The sequence below is a fragment of the Pristiophorus japonicus genome, chromosome 5 (assembly GCF_044704955.1).
Source record: "Pristiophorus japonicus isolate sPriJap1 chromosome 5, sPriJap1.hap1, whole genome shotgun sequence".
In the NCBI taxonomy this organism is placed as follows: domain Eukaryota; kingdom Metazoa; phylum Chordata; class Chondrichthyes; family Pristiophoridae; genus Pristiophorus; species Pristiophorus japonicus.
In genome coordinates, this window is record NC_091981.1 from 203,363,930 (window position 1) to 203,388,865 (window position 24,936).

The window sequence follows — 24,936 nt, forward strand, 5'->3', positions numbered from 1 at the left end:
GAAGGTAAATCAGTGTCAGAGCAGTGGTAGACATTCAAGGAAGAGATCCGTAGCGTGCAGGCCAAATATGTGCCCTTAATGAAAAAGAGTGGGACTAACAAAACTAGAACCCCCTGGATGTCTAGGGACATACAGGGTAGGATAAAGAAAAAAAGGAAGCTTATGATAGATACTGAGGGCTAAACACTGCAGAATCTCTAGAGGAGTATAGAAAGTCCAGGGATGAAATTAAACAGGATATTAGGAAAGCAAAGAGAGAGCATGAAAATTTTTTGGCAAGTAAAATCAAGGAAATCCCAAAGGTGTCTTTAAAATATATTAAGAGTAAGAGGATAACTAAAAAAAGGGTAGGGCCTATTAGACACCTTGAAGGTAATGTGTGTGTGGAGGCGGAAGATGTGGGTATGGTTCTGAATGAATATTGTGCGTCTGTTTTCACAAAAGAGAGGAGCGATGCAGACACTGCTTTCGAGGAGGAGTGTGAAATATTGGATGAAATAAACATAGTGAGAAAGGAGGCATTAAAGGGGTTAGCAGCTTTGAAAGTGGATAAGTCCCCAGGCCTGGATGAAATGTATTCCAGGCTGTTAAGCAAAGCAAAAGAGGAAATAGCAGAGGCTCTGACCATTATTTTCCAGTCCTCTCTGGCTACAGGTGTGGGACCAGAGGACTGGAGGACTGCTAATGTGGTATCTTTGTTTAAAAAGGGAGAAAGGGATAGGCTGAGTAATTACAGGCCAGTCAGCCTAACCTCAGTGGTGGGAAAATTATTGGAAAAAATCCTGAAGGACAGGATAAATCTACATTTGGAAAGACATGGATTAATCAAGGACAGTCAGCACAGACTTGTTTAGGGAAGGTCGTGTCTGACTAACTTGATTGAATTTTTCGAGGAGGTAACCAAGAGGGTCGATGAGGGCAGTGCGTTTGATGTAGTGCATATGGATTTTAGCAAAGCTTTTGATAAGGTCCCACAAGGCAGACTGGTCACGAAAGTAAAAGTCATGCGATCCAGGACAAAGGGACAAATTGGGTCCAAAAATGGCTCAAAGGCAGGAAGCAAAAGGTAATGGTTGATGGGTGTTTCTGTGACTGGACGGATGTTTCCAGTGGGGTTCCGCAGGGCTCAGTGCTAGGTCCCTTGCTTTTTGTGGTATACATCAATGATCTAGATTTGAATGTAGGGGATATGATTAAGAAGTTTGCATTTTATACTAAAATTGGCTGTGTGGTTGATAATGAAGAAGAAAGCTGAGGATTGCAGGAAGATATCAATCAACTGGTCAGGTGGGCAGAACACTGGCAAATGGAACTTAATCTGGAGAAGTGTGAGATAATGTATTTGTGGAGGGCTAACAAGGGAATACACATTAAATGGTAGGACACTGAGACGTGTAGAGGAACAAAAGGACCTTGGAGTGCATGTCCACAGATCCCTGAAGGTAGCAGGCCAGGTAGATAAGGTGGTTAAGGCATACGAAATGTTTGCTTTTATTAGCCGAGGCATAGAATATAAGAGCAGGGGGGGTTATGCTTGAACTGTATAAAACACTGGTTAGGCCCCAGCTGAAGTACTGTGTGCAGTTCTGGTCACCGGATTACAGGAAGGACGTGATTGCATTGGAGAGGGTACAGAGGAGATTTACGAGGATGTTGCCGGGAGTGGAGAATCTTAGCTATGAGGACAGATTCGATAGGCTGGGTTTGTTTTCCTTGGAACAGAGGAGGCTGAGGGGAGACCTCATTGAGGTGTATAAAATTATGAGGGGCCTAGATATAGTGGATAGAAAGGGCCTATTTCCCTTAGCAGAGTGGTCAATAGCCAGGGGGCATGGATTTAAAGTAATTGGTAGAGGTTTGGAGGGGATTTGAAGGGAAATTTCTTCACAGAGGGTTGTGGGGGTCTGGAACTCACTGCTTGAAAGGGTGGTTGAGGCAGAAACCCTCACCACATTTAAAAAGTACTTGGATGTGCACTTGAAGTGCCGTAACCTACGGGTTCACGAACCTAGAGCTGGAAAGTGGGATTAGGCTGGATAGCGTCTTGTTGGCCATCACGGACACATGGGCCGAAATGGCCTCCTTCTGTGCTGTAAACTTCTATGATTCTATGAAAAGTTAACATTAAGCCAAAGAATGAGACACTAGGACAGATGACCAAATGCTTGGGTCAAAGAGGTAGGTTTTTAGCAGCTTCTTAAAAAGAGGTGAGGAGGTTTTGAGAGAGAGTTGTAGAGCTCGGGGTCTAGCTGGCTGAAGGCACAGCCGCCAATAGTGATGGCGTAGTAGAGCTGGGCTTCATCAACCTACATATTGAAACTGATTTTGTGCTTGCTGATGATGTTGTTGAGGTGCAGAGTGCAAATGAGCAAGAAGAGGGGTAGGAATAGATCTCCATGAGAAAATATTACCAATCGCTGTGTTAGTTATTAACTTGTTTCTTTCAGGCAAATAAAACTACCTTCAGAACAACAACAAAATCACACAGGCAAAACCAAAGCAGACTTGTGCATTGCACACTATATTGGTTCCAACTTACGACTCTTAAAAGGGAGCAATGGAGCAAAAACAAAATAATTTTGAGGATAGCTACAAACAAGTTATCCGAGAACCTCACTCACACGGGACGAATGAAGTCTCAGGACTACTCCTGAAATTCCCCATGGTGGAAGTTTTTAAACTGTGGGCAGGTAATTATATCATCATCATAGACAGTCCCTCGAATCGAAGATGACTTGTTTTCATGTCAAAAAGTTCACAGGTGTTTCAATGAAGGACCTAAAATTCCAGGTCCGAACTAAATCTTGAAAGGTGGAAGGTGCCTGTGCGTGGATGTTTTTAACGTGTGGTCACCGTTGCACACCAGCCATCACACGGGCTTGACAGAGCTAGGTCTTGGTCCAGTAGCAAGGTGAAGGGTGAAAGTACAAGATAAATGCAGTTGCTTGCTCGCTATCCACCATCAAGCCAGTAAACTTAATGTGACACGAAAGGTCATCAACCTGAAATGTTAACTCTGTTTCTCTCTCCACAGATGCTGCCTGACCTGCTGAGTATTTCCAGCATTTTCTGTTTTTATTTCAGATTTCCAGCATTTGCAGTATTTTACTTTTGCATACAAAATGGTGGGATAGAGCAACACTTTTTTTTCTCAAACAGGCTAGGTCCTTGCAAATTGTATATATTGAAACAAATTCTGATAATAAATAAATTAATTTGATCTTGCCCAATTCTGGATTAGAACTCAGTTTTTCTCTCTCCCCTTCTGGCTGCAAACCCCATGAATCATCCTTCCATTATAGAACACTGTCAGAATGTTTGTCATTAAATTAAGCCCAATTTGGACAGGGAAAATGTTTATCCTCTTAGGAATTTGCTTATAAACATTCTGAAGCCGTTTCATATATTTTGCTTATATAATTTTGGCAGGGATGGATAGATAGGACTGCCACTTTATCATTCAAGGGGAGAATGAAATGATAGTGGTGGACATTTTTAGATACTGTTCAAGAACAGGAGAGGCAATATCTATGCAACTAGAGAATCAGCTCTATTTGGTATTCAAGACATCACTCACAATTGCAGATTCAATTAATCACAACTCATAATGACCATGTAAGAGAATCTTCCTCTATTGACATAGCTTGCTTTTTGATTTTCCGGTATAGAAAGCTTGAACATTATTATACATTTACAAAAAAAAAATCCATTGCCTAGATTAGAAATCAAATGCATCTGCAGCTGGCAGAGTGCCCTGAAAAATTCGACTGCCTATACTAGCAGCAGTGCGTCATCATAGTATCCCTGGCTGCAGTGCCCAAGGCTGTGTCTTGGAATTAATAATGCAGTCATAGCCACAAAAAAATGACAATGAGGATTTACTACATAGTAAAAATGTCAGGAAAATAGAAAGAAAATTCTCAGCTGCTTCCTTCATATTTTAGATAAAGAAAGTCAAAAGATGCTTGTGCTATTAACACAGGTAATCTCAACACGCTGAGGAAATATGTTGTGGTTAATATGAGCAATTATTAACATGACCCAGTTCAACATGCCCAATTTTCATTCAATGAGAACATAGAAATAAATAGGAGTAGACCATTAAGACCCTCAAACCCCTCATGGATGATCTGTACCTCAACTGTCTTTACCTCCCTTTGTTCCATATCCTTTGATACCATTAGCTAAAAAAAATCGATCTCAGTCTTGAAAATTTAAATTTTCGCAGCCTTTTGGGGGAAAGAATTCCAGATTTCCCCTACCCTGTCTTTGAAAAAGTGCTTTCTGATTTCTAAATGGCTGAGCACTGATTTTAAGATGATACCCTCTTGTTCTGAATTCCTCAACCACTCTCTCTATCTCTATCTCTATCTACCCTATTGAATCTCTTTATCTTTTCAAAGACCTCGATTAGATCACCCCTCAAATTTCTAAACTCAATGGGATAAAAATTGGGTGGGTTCCGCCAGATTACAGTGAAGACAAGGTATTATCCCAACTAGTCACAACCAAAGCCAAAATCTGGACCCCAAATCCATGCACACAGATTCTTAGGCTTGATTGGCTTATGAGTTATACTGCCACTTTTGTGTTGATTTGGGCCAAAAACCGCTCTGCATCAACACAAAAGTGGCAGTATAAATGCTGACATAAATGCTGGTCTGTATCTCAACTCCATATACCCACCATTGCTCCATATCCCTAAATACCTTTACCTAACAAAAATCTATCTCGTTATACTACAACTTTAGCAGAAGTCGTTGTGTCACTCTGGATCGTGACGGGAAGATATTGCAAATTCTGTTTGACATGGCATGGAATATATCTCCAGTTGGTCTCAGCCAGGTTTGCAAAGTGTTCCTAGACACTTTATAAATGTATGTGTTAAATATACTGAGATGACAGATGCTTCTGCCTGTGCTTTCAATACAATTGCATTGTAATGACTGGCAACAGAGCCCTGGGGTTATCTGCAAGTCCAATAAAAAGAAAGAAACACTTCCAATTATATTGTGCCTTTCGTGACTTCAGGACATCCCAAAGTGCTTTACAGCCAATAAAGTAATTTTGAAGTGTAGACACTGTTGTAGGAAATGCAGTAGGCATTGTATGCACAAAAAGGTCCCACAAACCGCAATATGATAATGACCAGATAATCTGTTCTTGTGATATTGGTTGAGGAATAGAAATTGACCAGTATTTCATGGAGAACTAAAAACAGTAAATGCTGTAAATACTCAGCAGATCAGGCAGCACCTGTGGAGAGAGAAACAGAGTTAATATTTCAGGTCGATGACCCTTCATCAGAATTGGAAAAAGTAAGAATGTAACAGGTTTTTAAGCAAGTATAGGTGCAGGGAAAGGGGGGAGGGGAGGAAAGAACTAAAGGGAAGATCTGTGATAGGATGGAAGACAGAAGAGTTTAGGAAACAAAAGCGATGATGGTGCAAGGTAAAAGGAGATGGCAATGGGACAAGTTAAGAAACAAAAGATGAGTCCAGATAGGGTGTAAATAGAGAAGGCTGAATCATCACCAGCTGCTGTGGGAAAGAGAAAAAAAAACAGAAAAAAATAAGAACAATGGGAGCAGAAGTTATGGTTTGAAATGGTTGAACTCGATTTTGAGTTCAGAAAACTGCAAATTGCTTAAACAAAAGATGAGGTGCTGTTCCTCGAGCTTGCGATGAGCTTCATTGGAACAGTACAAGAGGCTGAGGAAGGAGAGAACAGAGTGGGAGTGGAGCAGAGAATTAAAGTGACAGGCGACCAGAAGCTTAGGGTCACGCTTACAGACTGAACAGAGGTTATTCTGCAAAGCGGTCACCCAATCTGCGTTTGCTCTCCCCAGTGCAGAGGAGACCACATCGTGAGCAGCGAATACAGTATACTGAATAGAAAGAACTATAAATAAATTGCTGTTTCACCTGGAAGGAGTGTTTGGGATCCTGGACAGTGAGAAGGGAGGAAGTAAAAGTTGCACCTCCTGCGCTTGCACAGGAAAGGGGAGGGGATGTTGGGATGATAGAGGAGTGGACCAGGATGTGGCGGAGAGAGCGGTCACTTTGTAATGCTGAAAGGGTAGGGGAAGATGTGTTTAGTGGTGAGATCACGCTGGAGGTGATGGAAATGGCAGAGGATGAGCTGTTGAACGTGGAGGTTGATGAGATGGAAGGTGAGGACAAGGGGAACCCTATCGTGGTTCTGAGAGGGAGGGGAAGGGGTGAGAGAAGAAGTGCGGGAAATAAAACGGACACAGTCGAGGGCCATGTAAACCACGGGGAATCCTTGGTTGAGGAAAAAGGAAAACATATCGGAAGCACTAGTATGGAAGATGGCATCGTCAGAACAAATGCGACAGAGACGGAGAAACTGGGAGAATGGAATGGAGTCTTTACAGAATGTGGGGTGGGAGGAAGTGTAGTCCAGGTAGCTGTGGGACTCAGTGGGCTTATAGTGGATGTTTGTCAATAGTCTACCCCCAGAAATGGAAACAGAGAAGTCGAAGAAGAGAAGGAAAGAATCGAAGATGGACTGTGTGAAGGTGAGGAAAGGGTGGAAATTGGATGCAAAGTGAATGAAATGTTCTAGCTCAGAGCAAGAGCAGGAAACGGCACCAATACAGTCATCAATGTACCGGAAAAAGGGGTGAGGGAGGGGACCCGAGTAGGAGTTGAACAAAGAATGATACACATATTCCACAAAAAGGCAGGCATAGCTAGGATCCATGCGGGTTCCCATAGCAACACCTTTAATTTGGAGGAAGTGAGTGGAGCCAAAGGAGATGTTGTTCAATGTGAGAACAAGTTCAACAAGGCGGAAGAGGGTGGTGACGGATGGGGACTGGTTGGGCCTCTGTTCAAGGAAGAAGTTGATTCTGGTGCCCTCTAGCCAAACAGGTGGGGAATGGAGGTACAGAGGGATTGGACATCCATAGTGAAAAGGAGGCAGATGGGGCTAGGAAACTGGAACAGAGGACATCGGAAAAGTGATGGATGTAGGTGGGAAGTGAGTGGACAAGGGGAGAAAAAATATAGAGTTGAGATAGGAAGAAAGCAGTTCCATCGGGCAAGAACAGGCTGAAACCATGGATCTACTGGGGCAGTCCTGTTTGTGGCTCTTGGGAAGCAGGTAGAAGCAGGCTGTGCGGGGTTTGGGAACTATGAGGTTGGCGGCCATGGAGGGAAGATCTCCAGAGGAGATGAGGTCAGTGACGGTCTGGGAAATTATGGCTTGATGTTCAGTGGTGGGGTCATGGTCCAGGGGGAGGTATGAGGAGGCGTCAGAGAGTTGCTGTTCAGCCTCTGCAAGATAGAGATCGGTTCGCCATCCTTGTCAGCAGGTTTAATGACAATATTGGGGTTGGATCTGAAAGAGTGGAGTGCTGCAAGTTCAGAGGGCGGTTGGAGGGGAGCAGAGAAATTGAGACGACTGATGTCATGCCGACAGTTCACAATGAAAAGATCTAGAGGGTAAGAGGCCAGCGGGAGGGGTCCAGGTAGAGCGAGAATTCCGAAAATGGGAGAAAAGGTCAGCTACGCGGGGGGGCGGGAGAAGACTCCTGGCCAAAGAAGTGGGCACGGAGGCGAAGGCAGCGGAAAAAGAACTTAACATCGTGCTGAGCTCGAAATTCATGTTTTACCGTGGAGAACTCCCTGCTCTTCTTCAAAATGGTGCCATAGGCTCTATTACATCCACCTTAGAGAGTAGACTCGGTTTAACGTCTCATCCAAAAGACAGCACCTCCAACAGTACAGCAATCCCTCAGTACTGCATTGGAGTATCAGTCTAGATTTTGTTCTCAAGTCTCTGGTATGGGACTTGAACCGACAAACATTTTATTGAGAGGTGAGATTACTACCAATGAACCATAGCAGGCACCAATCATAGTCAGACAATAGTATAGTAGCAATTATAAAAGTGGGAATGTTGTATATTACAATGGCCTTGAATTTCCATGGCAGTTATCCTAATCTCCAGCTGTAACTTTACCCAAAGACAGACAGAAACCTTGGAGAAATGGCATAAATGGCTGCAAATGGTCATTTGTGCCATTTCCTGGAGATTCGGCTGATCTAACAAAATTATGATTGGAGATTGGGACAAACCATGTGGACATTCAGTACCAATATATTTTGGGTTGAGAAAGGCCCTTTGGCTCATCTTAGTCTATCCATCCAGAAAGATCCTACAGTTCCCCTATTGCAGTATCCAATTGTTTCTTAAATGAGTCCACTCACACTACTCTATATAAAAGTCTTCTTCAAAAATGTTAAGTTTGGTCAGAGAGAATCTTTCTCTTACGAAACTATGTTGACTCCAGTTTACTAAGTTATTATTGCGCAGATGATCCTCAAATTTACTCCTGGTAATTAATCCCATTATTTTACATCTGATTGAAGTAAGACTAATGAATCTAGTTGACTGTGTTTATTCTGTCCCACTTGTTGAATAAGGGCACCACATTAGCCTGTTTCCAATCTAGTGGTGCCTCCCCAAGGTCCATTGTCAATGGATCACAAATCTCTTCCAGAATCTCGCTCAGCACTTTGGGATAAATAGCATCTTTCCCTGACAATATATTTGTTTTGAGCCCATTTAGCCTGTCAAGAATTTCCATCTCATTTCTATCAATGTTATTAATTGCACTCAAATTCAGTCTCTTTGTGGAGGCCGTGTTGTTTATAACTGCCCTTTTGAATACTTGGAGGAAGTAAATATTCCAAATATTAACTGCCTCATGCTTATCTCTGTGTCATGTCAATTTGCACCTTTTATGGTTATATTCTGATGGCCCTCTTACTGTTGAAATACTGAAAACATTTCTTACTATTGGCCCAGAATTTTCTGTCAAAATAAGTGTGAGGCTAACAGCACTTGCCTTGTTTTATGAGTAAATGGTACAGCAACTTCAGGCAAGGAGCAGATGTGAGGTTAAATGCGAAAAACAAAATGTTGCTGTCCGAGTTACGCCACTCCAGCGTTAGCTTCAGAAAAATGGCACCACGCTGATGACCTCACTATTGAAATGCATTGAATGAAGTTGCTGTATTTGCGCGATAGAGAGGAACTAAACCCACCGCAGATATTTAGCGCTAGTAATTAGTAGCGCAAGTACATTTTTAACAATGTGATAATTATTAATTGCTACCAATCAACCTCTCTGGCATTGAAAGTTAACTCTAAAAGTGTGGAGTCTCATTCCTTGAGGTTTTGAATTTTTCGGGGAGATTTTATAAATGTAACATTTTTAAACAAATCTTAATTTTCCTTTGTCTCTTTTTTATCTCTCTTAAACCAATCCTTCTATTAACCCTCCTTCTCAATCTTTCTGCTGTTTATTTACCAAACCTTGAATCTCCTTGGTTGCTCTGTTCACACATGTCCCAGAATAGCCTGCTATCAGCTTGCACTTTCAGCAACTTTGTGACCAAAAATGTTTTGAACTGAAAGAATGCATGTCTAACGGCAGATACCAATAGTGGGCACGCAGGTACAGCATGCGGTGAAGGCGGCAAATGGTATGTTGGCCTTCATAGCTAGGGGATTTGAATATAAAAGCAGGAGGTCTTACTGCAGTTGAACAGGGCCTTAGTGAGGCCTCACCTGACATATTGTGTTCAGTTTTAGTCTCCTGTTCTGAGGAAGGACGTTCTTGCTATTGAGGGATTGCAGCGAAGGTTCACCAGACTGATTCCAGGGATGGCTGGGCTGTCATATGAGGAGAGACTGGATCAACTGGGCCTTTATTCACTGGAGTTTAGAAGGATGAGAGGGGATCTCATAGAAACATATAAGTTTCTGTCGGGACTGGACAGGTTAGATGCGGGAAGAATGTTCCCAATGTTGGGGAAGTCCAGAACCAGGGGACCGAGTCTTAGGATAAGGGGTAGGTCATTTAGGACTGAGATGAGGAGAAATTTCTTCACTCAGAGAGTTGTTAACCTGTGGAATTCTCTGCCGCAGAGAGTTGTTGATGCCAGTTCACTGGATATATTCAAGAGGGAGTTAGATATGGCCTTTATGGCTAAGGGGATCAAGGGGTATGGAGAGAAAGCAGGAAAGGGGTACTGAAGGAATGATCAGCCATGATCTTATTGAATGGCGGTGCAGGCTCGAAGGGCCGAATGGCCAATCCTGCACCTATTTTTCTATGTTTCTATGTTTCTATGATCTGCCCAGCAAAATTTGTCCCGTTATGTTTTCCCTTTGCAGCTACGATTATTTCTAGATTTCTCTTTCCCTCTCTGACCAGCCTTTTAACATGTTTTACATGTTCCGATATTCATCTCTGTGAATGCCTTCTCCTTTGTCCCTGCAGGATTGGGAGAGGTTGTTTTCCTCCATATTTCACCTCTGGTTAATGTGTTAATCCATCTAAGGTCACATTTCTTTAGTATCTGCTTGCTGATTCTAAGCATGTATTTGTCCGACATGTTCAGCATTATGCCTCTAAAAGTGATCCACTAGTTACCTATGGAACCATTGAACAGCCTCTCAATTAATTTAAGATGTTCCCTTTGTTGTGTATCTGTAAAGCATGCACTCCCATGTTCCGCCACCAGGGAGCTCATCCCCTGAAGTCCCAAGGGATCCCAGCACCCCTTGGTAGCACTGAATATAAGCCGGCCCCTAAGGCCTGTTCCTCACTTTGGAGTGTCTTATTAAAGACTGAGGTCACTGTTACTTTGACTTCCTTGTGTGTAGTCTCATCTGTGTTAGGAACACAATAACGAGAATACGAATCCAACACAAAGATGCAGCAAATTGTGGGTATCCTGGAGAAGTTCTCGGAGGGTGAGGACTGGGAAGCCTATGTCGAACGGCCAGACCAGTACTTTGTAGCCAACGAGTTGGACGGAGAAGGGAGCGCTGCAAAAAGGAGAGCGGTCCTCCTCACAGTCTGCGAGGCACCGACCTACAGTCTCATGAAGAATCTTCCGGCTCCGGTGAAACCCACAGATAAGTCGTATGAGGAGCTGTGTACACTGGTTTGGGAGCATCTTAACCCGAGGGAGAGTATGCTGATGGCGAGGTATCGGTTCTACATGTACCAGCGATCTGAAGGTCAGGAAGTGGCGAGCTACATTGTCGAGCGAAGTCAACTTGCAGGATAATGTGAGTTTGATGGCTACCTGGAGCAACTGCTCAGAGACTTTTTTGTACTGGGCATTGGCCACAGGACCTTCCATAAAAACTTTTGACTGTAGAGACACCGACCCTCAGTAAGGCCATTGCAACAGCACAGGCGTTTATGTCCACCAGTGATAACACCAAACAAATCTCTCAGCACACAAGTGCTGGCAATGTTCATAAATTAATTGGAACTGTGTGTGCGAACAGAAATATATAGGGCAGAACCCACGAGTCTGCAACTGCCAGCAGGCCTCAGGTGACCCAGATGACTCAGAGTCCCCAACAAAGGATGAATGCAAGGTAATTCACACCTTGTTGGCATTGTGGAGACTTCCATTCAGCCTATTCATGCCGCTTCAAAGGGTATGTTTGCAAGAGCTGTGGAACAATGGGGCACCTCCAACGAGCTTGCAAACGAGTTGCAAGCTCTGCAAAACCTGCTAACCACCACGTGGCAGAGGAAGATCGGTCCATGGTGAATCAAAGCAATTTCGAGCCTCAGAGAGAGGAGGCAGATGCTGAAGTACACGGGGTCCACACATTTTCAATGAAATGTCCACCTATAATGCTAAACGTAAAATTGAATTGCTTACCCATAGCCATGGATCTGGACACTGGTGCTAGCCAATCCATCATGAGTAAAAAGATGTTTGAGAGACTGTGGTGCAACAAGGCATTCAGACCAGCCCTGAGCCCCATCCACACGAAACTGAGAACGTACACCAAAGAGCTCATCACAGTCCTGGGCAGCGCCATAGTCAAGGTCACCTACGAGGGCACGGTGCAAGAAATGCCACTCTGGATTGACCCGGGCGATGGCCCCACACTGCTTGGAAGGAGCTGGCTGGGCAAAATCCGCTGGAACTGGGATGTCATCCGAGCGCTATCACATGTCGATGAGGCCTCATGTACCAAGGTCTTAACAAATTTCCTTCCCTTTTTGAGCCAGGTATTGGAAACTTTTCCGGGGCGAAGGTGCAGATCCACTTGGTCCCTGAGGCACGACCCATTCACCACAAGGCGCGAGCGGTACTTCACATGATGAGGGAGAGAGTGAAATCGAGCTGGACAGGCTGCAATGCGAGGGCATCATCTCCCCAGTGGAATTCAGTAAGTGGGCCAGCCCGATTCTTCCAGTACTCAAAAATGATGGCACGGTCAGGATTTGCGGCGATTATAAAGTAACTATTAATCGTTTCTCGCTACAGGACCAATACCAGCTACCTAAGGCAGACGACTTTTTTGCCATGCCGGTAGGAGGCAAGACGTTCACCAAGCTTGATCTGACTTCGGCCTACATGACGCAGGAGCTGGAGGAGTCTTCGAAGGGCCTCACCTACATCAACACGCAAAAGGGACTGTTCATCTACACCAGATGCCCATTTGGAATTCGGTCGGCTGCAGCGATCTTCCAGAGAAACATAGAGAGCCTACTCAAGTCGGTACCACGCACGGTAGTCTTTCAGGATGATATATTGGTCACAGGTCGGGACACCGCCGAGTACCTACAAAACCTGGAGGAGGTCCTCCAGCGACTGGATCGCGTAGGGCTGTGGCTGAAGAGGTCTCATGGCAACAGAAGTGGAGTTTTTGTGGAGAAAGATCACGGCGGACGGCATTCGGCCCACAGACGCCAAGACAGAGGCTATCAGGAACGCACCCAGGCCACAGAACATCACAGAGCTGCGGTCGTTCCTGGGACTCCTCAACTATTTTGGTAACTTCCTACTGGGGTTAAGCACCCTCTTAGAGCCACTACATGTGTTATTGCATAAAGGTGAGAACTGGGTATGGGGGAAAAACCAAGTAATTGCTTTTGAGAAAGCCAGAAACATTTTATGCTCCAACAAGCTGCTTGTATTGTATAACCCGTGTAAAAGACTTGTGCTAGCATGTGACGCGTCATTGTACGGAATCGGGTGTGTATTACAACAAGATAACGTTGCGGGGAAGTTGCAACCTGTCGCCTATGCTTCCAGGAGCTTGTCTAAGGCCGAGAGGGCCTACAGCATGATTGAGAGAGAGGCATTTGCTTGTGTGTTCGGGGTAAACAAAATACATCATATGTACCTGTTTGTCCTAAAATTTGAGCTGGAAACCGATCACAAGCCTCTCATACCCCTGTTCGCTGAAAACAAGGGGATAAATACTAATGCCTCAGCCCACATACAAAGGTGGGCACTCATGCTATCAGCGTATAACTATACTATCCGCCACAGGCCAGGTGCCGAGAACTGTGTGGATGCTCTCAGTCGGCTACCATTGCCCACCACGGGGATGGAAATGGCGCAGCCTGCAAACTTTTTGATGGTGGCGCAGCCCGCAGACTTGTTGATGGTCATGGAAGCGTTTGAAAATTATACATCACCTGTCACGGCCCGCCAGATTAGGAATTGGACCAGCCAAGATCCTCTGCTGTCCCGAGTAAAAAACTGTGTACTGCATGGGAGCTGGACCAGCATCCCCGTTGAAATGCAAGAGCCAATCAAGCTGTTCCAGCGGCGAAAGGACAAGCTGTCCATTCAGGCAGACTGCCTGTTGTGGGGTAACCGCGTAGTGCTACCCAAAAAGGGCATGGAGACGTTCATCTCGGATCTCCACAGCACACACCCGGGTACAGCAATGATGAAAGCAATATCAAGATCCTACGTGTGGTGGTCCGGTATCAACTCTGACTTAGACTCCTGTGTACGGCAATGCAGCATATGTGCTCAGTTGAGCAACGCACCGAGAGAGGCACCACTAAGTTTGTGGTCCTGGCCCTCCAGACCATGGTCGAGGATCCATGTCGACTACGCGGGCCCGTTTCTCGGTAAAATGTTCCTGGTGGTGGTGGATGCTTTTTCAAAATGGATTGAATGTGAAATAATGTCAGGAAGCACCGCCACCGCCACCATTGAAAGCCTGAGGGCCATGTTTGCCACCCATGGCCTGCCTGACATACTGGTCAGTGACAACGGGCCATGTTTCACCAGTGCCGAATTTAAAGAATTCATGACCCACAATGGGATCAAACATGTCACCTCAGCCCCGTTTAAACCAGCCTCCAATGGGCAGGCAGAGCGGGCAGTACAAACCATTAAACAGAGCCTTAAGCGTGTCACAGAAGGCTCAATCCAAACCCGCCTGTCCCGAGTACTGCTCAGCTACTGCACGAGACCCCACTCATTCACAGGGGTGCCCCCGGCTGAGCTACTCATGAAAAGGACACTTAAAACAAGACTCTCGCTGGTTCACCCCAACTACATGATCAGGTAGAGAGCAGGCGGCAGCAACAAAATGTAAACGATGGTCGCGCCACTGTGTCATGGGAAATTGATCTGAATGACCCTGTGTATGTGCTAAAATATGGACATGGTCCCAAGTGGATTGCAGGCACAGTGATAGTTAAAGAAGGGAATAGGGTGTTTGTAGTCAAACCAGACAATGGACAAATTTGCAGAAAGCACCTGGACCAAACGAGGCTGCGGTTCACAGACTGCCCTGAACGACCTACAGCAAACACCACCTTTTTCGAGCAAACAACACACACCCAAAAGATCAACGACACCATGCCAGACCAGGAAATCGAATCCATCACGCCCAACAAGGCCAGGCTCACCCAACAGCTCTGCAGGGCCAACAACACGCCAGCCCAGCGAGGGCACAGCCAACACACCAGAACAGACATTTGTATCGAGGTTGTCCACCAGGGAAAGAAAGGCTCCCTACCACCTCACCTTGTAAATAGTTTTCACTTTGACTTTTGGGAGGGGGGGGGGGGCGTGGTGGACTGATGTTATGTATCTGTAAAGCATGCACTCCCATGTTCCGCCACCAGGGATCTCATCCCCTGAAGTCCCAAGGGATCCCAGCATCCCTTGGGAGCACTGTATATAAGCCGGCCCCTCAGGCCTGTTCCTCACTCTGGAGTGTCTTATTAAAGACTGAGGTCACTGTTACTTTAACCTCCCTGTGTGCAGCCTCATCTCTGTTAGGAACACAATACCCTTATTTCTTTAAAATTGGCCCTTCTATCTCTTCATAGAACCTTCCTTCTTATTCTGACCTGCTGATCTGTAGCCTACCCTGGTGTTAGCTCAGTTGTTCTTTTCTGCATTAGAGATGTCTAACTAGAGTTGTTCCTGATGTGGTTTTCCTCCTTTTATTCTTGGGATGTGGACATTGTTTGAGAAGTTGGTGGTGGGCTTTCTTCTTAATCCACTGTAGTGTGTGAAGATGTTATTCTTTGTAATGATTTTAATATTACTGAGTGCCAGTTAAGAGTCAACTATGTTGGATTGCTTTGCTTTACTCAGAACTCCTTCACGGCAAACAAGCCAAAGGTGGGCAGAGGAAATGTTTCAAGAACACCCTCAAAGCCTCTCTGATAAAGTGCAACATCCCCACTGACACCTGGGAGTCCCTGGCCAAAGACCGCCCTAAGTGGAGCAAGTGCATCCGGGAGGGAGCTGAGCACCTCGAGTCTCATCGCCGAGAGCATGCAGAAATCAAGCACAGGCAGCGGAAAGAGCGTGCGGCAAACCAATCCCACCCACCCCTTCCCTCAAAGACTATCTGTCATGTGACAGGGACTGTGGTTCTCGCATTGGACTGTTCAGCCACCTAAGGATTCATTTTTAGAGTTCAAGCAAGTCTTCCTCAATTCTGAGGGACTGCCTATGATGATGATGTTGGTTTGGGACACGAATCAGGTATGACCCAGACTGGGTAAAGATATTAGTGAACCTGTTGGGTTTGTATGACAATTTGGCAGCTTCATGGCCCCTTTTACTGATACCAGCTGTGTCAGCTGATTGTATCAGCTGTGGCTCACTTGGTAGCACTGTCGCTTCTGAGTCAGAGGTTGTGGGTCCAAGTCCCACTCCAGAGACTCACGCACAAAATTCTAGGCTGATGGTCCAGTGTAGTGCTGAAGGAGTTGTGCACTGACGGAGGTGCCATCTTTCAGATGAAAGGTTAAACCAAGTCTGCTCTCTCAGGTGGACATAAAAGATCCCATGACATTATTTCAAAGAAGAGCAGGGGAGTTATCCCAGGTATCCCGGCCAATATTTATTTGCCAAAAATGTTGAAATATGATGTGGAAGACTAGACAACCAAAATAACCTGAAAGCTTTCCTTCGTACCCTGTTGTATTATTATAACAATCCCTTGACATTAGCCAACAAAGATACAAATGCAAGTCATCTCCAAATGTCTTGAATCTTAGAAAAGCTTCTGGTGAAAGACAATCAAATCTAGTTACATTATTGGACCCAACTCATTGTCCCTCTTATTGAGATAAAGCTATATGCTATACCTCTGTTAATATGGTAGAGTTGCTGAAACGTCATCTAGAAAACTAAGGTCATGTACCAAAAGTTTCATCTTATTTTTCTTTGAGACACTATACATGGAATAGATACAGTTATCACATGTTCAGTTACAGATTTGGCATCTCGATTTCCATCCATCTCTTCAAAATGGTTTTGCTGTGCAATAAAGGTACTCAAGTTCAAAGTAAGGAGGGCACACTTGCCTGCTGACACACAGTAATTCAAGGGGGACTCTTTTCTTACATGATTGTTTTCTTTCATGATTGTTAAGCAAAATAAAAATTACAGATAACTAATATTTACACTAAAAGAGCGCAAAAGAGATCTCAAGCAAGCTAGGTTCCCTGAAACAGTCAGGACAGTCAAACTAAAAATGCAGCTGGAACTTTGCCTTGTTGCCATGTTTTCCATTAGAACTGTATCAGCTATAATAACCACTTTTAGAATTTTGGATTTATTTATGATTTCCCTTCTTTTGTGTACTATTTACTGCTCGAGTCAGCAGGTTGACAATGTACTTTTACCAAAATGAATGTGATTTGACTTATCCGCCAGTATTCCCTTTTTCCTAGTATGGCAGCATTGGTTATCCGAGATCAGAAATTCATCAAATAGAGAATCTGTATTTAAAGAATATGTACAATGTTTTGATCATTTTTATTAAGCTTTAACCACTTCTAGTAATGAATACATTCGGAGACCTGATGACATCATCTTGTCACATTGCATCTTTCTCAATTTGGAAAATAGGAACAAGACTATTTAGTTGTTAATCTTAGACCTGTGGAGGTTCTAATGATTCACTAAGCCCAAGTGACCTCTACACTTCTTCCCACACATGTCACAGAAAAAACTTGATACCAAATCTTCCAAATGTTCTCTGTATGCTCTTGCTTGTTCTTGATATTGCAATTTTGCTTTCTTTGACTTAACAAGCTATATCGTAGATTACACTTATTCGTCATTGGGCGTGACTTTCCAGGAGTGCAGTTCCAGTAGAAGATTGACCGTGATCTTATTGAATGGCGGAGCAGGCTCAAGGGGCCAAATGGCCTACTCCTGCTCCTATGTCCTATGATTTTATGCTTCAGATTCAGCTTCTGAGTATCTTTGAAATGCTCTTTCGGTCACTATGCGAATGATTTCCTTTCTTCAGCTCCGAGTACAGTACAATACTGGAGAGTCTGTTGTCAGACACCATTCTGAGTTCAGATAGTTTATTTTACCTTCGCAAGCAATACCTCAATCCCAGTGTTTCTTTCAGTGTCAGTGCTGGAGATCTTGACATTAAGAATGCTGTAGAACCACTGATTGAAAGGTTTCTCTGCTTCTTTGATATAACATTCCTGTGCCATAGTTATACTGTTTATGGGCATCAGCAACTTGTCGACAAAAACACTTTAAAAAGCAACAATCCCTTTAAAAGGAGTATCTTCCTTCTTTAAGGAATTTTTCAGGTTAGCCATGCATCTTGAACAGACAAATTTTGGAGTACAAACCACTTTAAGGCTTTTACTGGACTATGGTGGACAAATTTTATATGTGCGTTTTTTTTTTAAAAGGGCAGATAAAATAATCATGGCAATTCAGCCAGAAGAGCCAAGTGGATGATCAATCTTGGCCTCTTCCTGAGATCCCCGCTATCACAGAAGCCAATCTTCAGCCAATTCAATTCACTCCATGTGTTATCAAGGAACAGTTGAGCGCACTGGATACAGAAAAGGCTATGGGCCCCGACAACATCCCGGCTGTCGTGCTGAAGACACGTGTTCCAGAACTAGCCACACCTCTAGCCAAGCTGTTCCAGCACAACTACAACACTGGTATCTACCCACAAAAAGCAGGACAAATCCAATCGAGGTAATTACTGCCCCATCAGTCTACTCCCATCATCAGCAAAGTGATGGAAGGTGTCGGCAACAGTGCTATCAAACACCACTCACACACCAATAACCTGCTCATCGATGCTCAGTTTGGGTTCTGCTTTGGTCCAAACATGGACAAAAGGGCTTAATTCCAGAGATGAGGTGAGAGTGACTGCCCTTGACATCAAGGCAGCATTTGTCCGAGTGTGGCACCAAAGAGCCCTCGTAAAATTGAAGTCAATCAGAATCCGGGGGAAAACTCTCCACTGGCTGGAATCATGCAAAGCACAAAGGAAGATGGTTGTGGTTGTTAGAGGTCAATCATCTCAGCCCCAGGATATCACTGCAGGAGTTCCAACCATCTTCAGCTGCCTCATCAATGACTTTCCCTCCATCATAAGATCAGAAGTCAGGATGTTCACTGATGGCTGCACAGTGTTCAGTGCCATTCACAACTCCTCAGATAATGAAGCAGTCCGTGCCTGCATGCAGCAAGACCTGGACAACATTCAGGCTTGGGCTGATAAGTGGTAAGTAACATTCACATCACGTAAGTTTTTTTTTCGTTGACAGGATTTTGGTGTCGCTGGCAAGGCCAGCATTTATACCATCTCTGGTCATCTTTCTTTTACAAAATCTAGTAAAATGTTATCTATGCGCCGTCAGTTATCCATCATGAGACAACTTGCACTTATATAGCATGTGTTGGTTGGTTAGTCACAACCAAACTCAACCTTGTCCCTATTTGATATTTACACATATAAGCACACACCAACATGAGTCACTGTTGAGAAATCAGACGTTTTGTGCTTTCTTACCTCAGAGTCCAGTTGTTACATCCCAAATGTGTCCTGACTGAAATCAGATAATTCAGCACAAGCCAAGGTTTAAACCTGGGACCATCTGCTCTGTATGGTTTAGCACTGCACCATATGGTTCATTTACCCACCAAGTTATCACGAGGTCATTTTTATGTAGCAATTAATGATAGTGAAGTACAAGTTAATAATCATGTGACTTAAAGAACAGTATTACAAAGCTGTTTTTCCAGTGAGATGAAGTTCACTACAACTTTTCTTACCAATTGCATTTGTTTGCTATCAACAGCCCTATGATTCTATCCTATTCTAAGATCATTTTATCTGGGGTCTATTGTCTGTTCATCATATTCCAGATATCACACTTCAATGTCACACTTTATTACAGTTGCAAAATACTTCCTAAAAAAAAGCCAGTCAAATGCCTCAACCTTGAAGCTTGCCAGCAGTTATGATTGGGCAACACTGCGCTAAATAAATCAATGTGACTAGTGGCTAACATATTGGACAACACTGATTTAGTACACTGCCTTAAAGGGATAGATCAGGTTAGCAGTAAAACATCAGGGCCTAGATATTAGTCTCGGGCGGTAGTGCAAAACGGGTGGTATCGGATCGGCCGCCTGTTAAAGGCAGCGTCTGACATTCCATTGACTGCAATTTCTAGGCCCAGACCTAGATTTGTGTAGATTCCAGATTACCCTGTAGCAATGGCACAGAAGATCTGCTAGTTTTTTACTGAAACTTTCATTTATGTGGATTACTTTCAGGTTAGTTTGTTAAACCACACTTAACAAGTAGATTTACATACTTATATATTTATTCCATAATATATACTGAAATATATCTTGCTAATATAGTTGTACTCTGATAAGTGCAAAACCGAAGGGGCAATGTATTCGACAGAACACTAAAAACCTGCACACTCAGCTAATAATCTCAAAGTTGAATCTCAGTCAAGAGGGACATTTTCACTAGGGTTTCCCTCAGAGAACAAGCTTTGTCATCATTTTCTGGACTGGTTTGTGGGGATGGAAGAAATACAGCAATGGGCCATCTCCCAAACTGCTAAAGCATGCCTCCTGGTGGGGCAGGCAAGAACTGCCAATGATAAGATCTGTGAAAATATCTGTAAGCTGGCTCTTGACCAAGGACAATGTAGGGAGGGGCGGGATGATGGGATGGGATTTTCTTTTATCCAATCTTGCTTCAAAAAAATAGATCCAGAAAAGTGCCATAACTTGCCAACAAATGGCCCACTGGTATCTTGTTTCTGTTGCAACTAGTGTTTCTATTGAATAACAGTTGGGCTAAATTTTCCTTTCATTTTCGGCGGGTTCTCGGCGATATTCTTGGCGGTGCAGCTATTTTTCCGCCCGGCGAAAATTTCCCCCTTTGTTTTTCAATGGCATCACCCAAATCTCAAACCGCCCGTCAGGACCAAACCGTCAACGTGCACGGCGAGAAAATCGCCAGGGCGTAAGTTTTGTCTCAACAGAAGCCCGTCCAGATCGTCGAGAGAACCACCCTGTAAAAACTGCTTAAACAGGGTGGTAGATGAGTACTCTGCAAAGAAAGGTAAGTTAAAGGTTCTTTCTTTATTTTTTAATTGAAAAATGGCGATTAGGTGTAAAAGTTGTCTTGGGAATGTTTTTTAACTTTTGATTTTTCTTCGTGAAAATTTTTTTTTTAAGATTTCCCCCCTCTCTAAGCCTCAGACAAAATGTTTTTTAAAACACATGTTTCACTTAGTTTCCCCTTAACTGCCTAGGAAACCATCGAGAATAATGGTGCAAGATTAATGTTCTCGCCGGGCGATTAGTTTTAACTTAAAAGTGGAAATTTTCACCAGCGTTACTGAACAAACGTTAGCATTTTTTCTGGGTGGGCAATCGGGCGTTGAGGGGCTCTCGGGAAAATCTAGCGCAATAGGTCCGCCATTTGGGAATTCTCAGCTTAGATTAGATACTTATTTGGAGGGACACCATAGTATTAATACAAAATCTGTTTGTATATAGGACATAAATAAAGAAAAAGAAAAACAACACAACGTATCACTTGACTTTACCAGAAATCTTTCAAACCAAGTATTAAGCAAACACTACAATTCTCATTTTAACAATAGATGTTACAAGCTTTATGCATAATTGTGCACATTAAAGTCATTGTAAAAGAGTAAAAATGGTCATTATTGCAACCATTTAACTCACTCTAAATAATGCTGCTTAAAGTACCTATCTGACACACTTTAAATGCAAAGGGTGGGGAAACGTCTATTTTGGTTCTTAATTAGATAGGAACAGAAACAGTCCATTCGGTCGAACTGGTCTATGATGGTGTTTATGCTCCATGTGAGCCTCCTCCCACCACTCTTCATCTAACCCTATCAGTATAACCTTCTATTCTTTTCTCCCACTCGTTTATTTAGCTTCCCCTTAAATGCATCTACAAAGACTAATACTCGACACAGCCAATAGCAAGATAGAACTGCATATGGTATTCTATGCTTTGCCAACGTATATTTATGACTAATTTTCCCATCTGAGATTAATTAATTGCAATACACAGATTGCATACTAATTCAACATGGAATATTTGAAAGTGTGTTGCTCTGGCCTTCCTTTGTATAATGAGGTTAAAACTGTTCTTTGCCACAGGCAGCAGCATGCTCTTTTCTAAATAATGTGGAGAACGAAGCTATTATTTCCTGGGTTTCCACTGGCCCATGAAACACTGCAGTTAAAAAAAAAATTCAGCGGCATCTAACACACATATTTGACACTATTAAGGATAGACTATATGAACCCTCTTTGACAATGGCAGACATAACACAGGAAGATGGTAAACACACGTAAAGTCAATCTTTGAAAAACCGCTTCGGTCACTATTTAATTTCTTACATATGGTATTAAAACGTCCCTGCAGTTATAAAAAAAAAACATTCAACAAGAAGTGAAAAGCTACAAGGGTCACATTTCCTGGTGCAAAGCTTTCAGTATTTGTTTATTTCTTGAAGATTATTGAAATAATGATGATAAAGGGAAGCAGAATATTAAAAGTTGGCTGACATCATTCCCAATATTTAGTGTTGGTAATATTGTGCAAAGAAAAAGTCATACAGATTCTTCTAAATTTAAGATTTATGGTATTTCTTTTGAGTTGACATATTCTTCCAGTCTGTATTCTTCATTCTTGCCGATTGTAAGGACTGTCCACAGTAAACATGTATTGATCAGTTTCTTAGAACTTCTGCTAATTATGAGCCAAGCAACACATACACCCTGACGACCATATTTATCTTCAGGTCACATACAATGCTTTAAAGCACCAATTTGACTTCAAGACACTCCAATAGATGATAGTCAGAGGGTAGAGAAGAGCTAGGTATTGGCTGTGAATTTTCTGGTTTACCTCCTTGGTTATCGGTTAAGGTACACAGGCTCTTGAATTGTGAACTTGAATTGTAGCCAATTTGTGTATCCCACATAATCCTGCAGTAATAATTTCAATGGATGCAGATGCATACATTTTCTATCATGAAATGCAACACTGCATTTTCTTTAAAATGTCACATTTATCAAATAATTGAACAGAAGTAAAATTTACATATACAATTTACATACCTATTGTAAAATGTATTTAAATGTGTAAGCAAAATCTTTGTTATTTAAAATTAGTGCATATAAAATAAAGCTTACTAATATGAATGATTATAGTAACTGCAATTCAATTTTAAGCAAAGAAGCATAGCTGAACACCTGCTGTGTGACATCTTTAGGACCACACAAGAGTCCCTGCTAATCAAAGTCCGATTCAAGCTAGGGTTCTATTCGCAGATTCCTAACACTGTTAATTAAAGGCAGCGGTACACAATAAAAAAGGCTTCCTTTCTGCACTAAAAGGGTTGGTAGTCTCCCAGTCACTGGATGCACACTACTGTCAGTGCTCACTTCTGCTGAGCATTGCAAAAAAAAACACATTACATCAACCCTGAACTGTAGCATACACAAAGCTCGCAGCAAATGCAATTGTCTTTAAGTGAAAACATCTACCTTACTTATGCACTGCCATTAATTTTCATGTAATGTCATGTGGAATTACAATGCTTAAAGCCTCAAAAGAGCATGATTTTCCTTTGCAATCAGCCATCGAGTCTGGAAAAATAGGCACTATAGGCTTGATAACCTGCCGCAACATAAACCTGGCAGTGTTGTGTACAGTGATCACGTTATTTATGCAGACCATACCTCATTGGCAAAGGAAAACAGAGCATTTCTCTTATCATTTTAACCTCAAAAATACTATAATAATCTCCTTGTGCAAATACCTTCCTTCACTGCGTTATACACGTACTACTTAAGATTACATTGGAGTGTCCATTTATTTCTTTTAAGTGGTGCTGTGCCTTGCCAATGAATGTACTATAAAATAGATCACATATCAAACACAGAACTACTGGAACACAACTGCTCAGCTGGTCCTTTACCTGCACAGCAGTCATGGCTATCCAAGATCCAAACATATAGCAACCTCGTCCTGTTCAGTCATTGCTTAACTGGCTATTGCTCGTCAGTGCATTATGTCAACACTGATGCATTACCTGATGCTGTAGCACACAAGGAGGCAGTAAAATCAGTTTTTCATTGTAATTTTAAACAAAGATCATGTCAAGGATACACTATTTGCTTAGCAACAGAAAGAGCATCACAGTACTTTACCTGTACAATAATGGCCTGGGCAGGAATCATACTTCACCGAGCTGGCTAAATCAAGTGCAAACCCCTCATGATTAGGTTTGTAGTAACAGTCCGTAAGCCAATCACTGATTCACCATATCCCAGCACAAACAACAGTTGCTACAGTGAGATGCTGCACACTTCATTTCCGTTCCACCCTCTGCCTCATTCTGGGCACCAGACAGCTGCAGCCAACCAGCATCAATCTCCCTGCTACTTGGGCTATGAACCCACCCTCTTTCTTTCCTCATCCTCCCCACGTACACACAGACACACTACTACCACACACATCAAGCAAAGTGCTCAGCAAAGCGTTGTCAATTCTGCAGCTGTACCTCCCTGTCCCAGGGGGCTGTCCCTTCACAAGCTTGATGATTTCTGCACTTACTGTTGCAGCTCTGAGGTTACCTCTGAGCTAAGAAGTAGCATCATTTTAAATATATATATATATATATATAGCAATTGTGTGATTTTAAAATATAAATAGTGGACATAATTCAGCACATCCCATAAGACAGCACTCCCATGTTATGTTTTCCAAAATGACAATAATAAATCTACAAGAATTTTAGGCATGCAATTGGAAAGTGACTAAGAAATATGACATTTAACTAGAAGCATCCAAACATGCATCTGCCATTCAATAATCTAAATTTCACAAAGCAAAGACTGTTTCCTACCTTTTGTTAATACACTCGGATCTGACGAGGAAGAAACACCTCGCAGCCTACAGGGTTTTAATACGAACTCATGTTGCCAGAGTTGAATGTTAAATCCATTCAGTAAGACAGCTCTCTGCATTCCGTCTGGTGGCTGCCAAAATGCAACACTTTCAAAGAAATTGCAAATGAAGCAGAAACATCAAGTAAATACTTGATACTGGCTTTATTTGTTCCGATATAGCTAGTCTTTTCAAATAATGGACTTTAAACATAAACTTACTGTCTACATATCATTGTGCTAACCACATATAATTTTCTGGCAGTCATTCTTAAAATTAGATTTTAGTTTTTTTTTTAAAGGAATCTTATTTTAAACAAAGTTTTTTTTTCCATGATCAATTTAT

General features: G+C 42.8%; 1 protein-coding gene across 7 annotated transcripts in view; it reads right to left on the bottom strand.

The window, feature by feature from the left end:
- The window catches only part of LOC139264565 (E3 ubiquitin-protein ligase HECW1-like), a 751,381-nt gene extending 727,371 nt beyond the window's left edge, over positions 1-24,010 (bottom strand). For 5 of the 7 annotated variants that reach the window (XM_070881227.1, XM_070881228.1, XM_070881232.1 and 2 more), the window contains exon 1: positions 23,853-24,010. In XM_070881227.1, the coding sequence (XP_070737328.1) occupies positions 23,853-23,882 (30 nt within the window). In that variant the 5' untranslated portion in view covers positions 23,883-24,010. Of the gene's footprint in view, positions 1-23,620; positions 23,741-23,852 lie in introns of those variants that run through there. The other 2 variants (XM_070881229.1, XM_070881230.1) reach the window with 2 other exon arrangements.
- Positions 24,011-24,936: the final 926 nt, after the last annotated feature.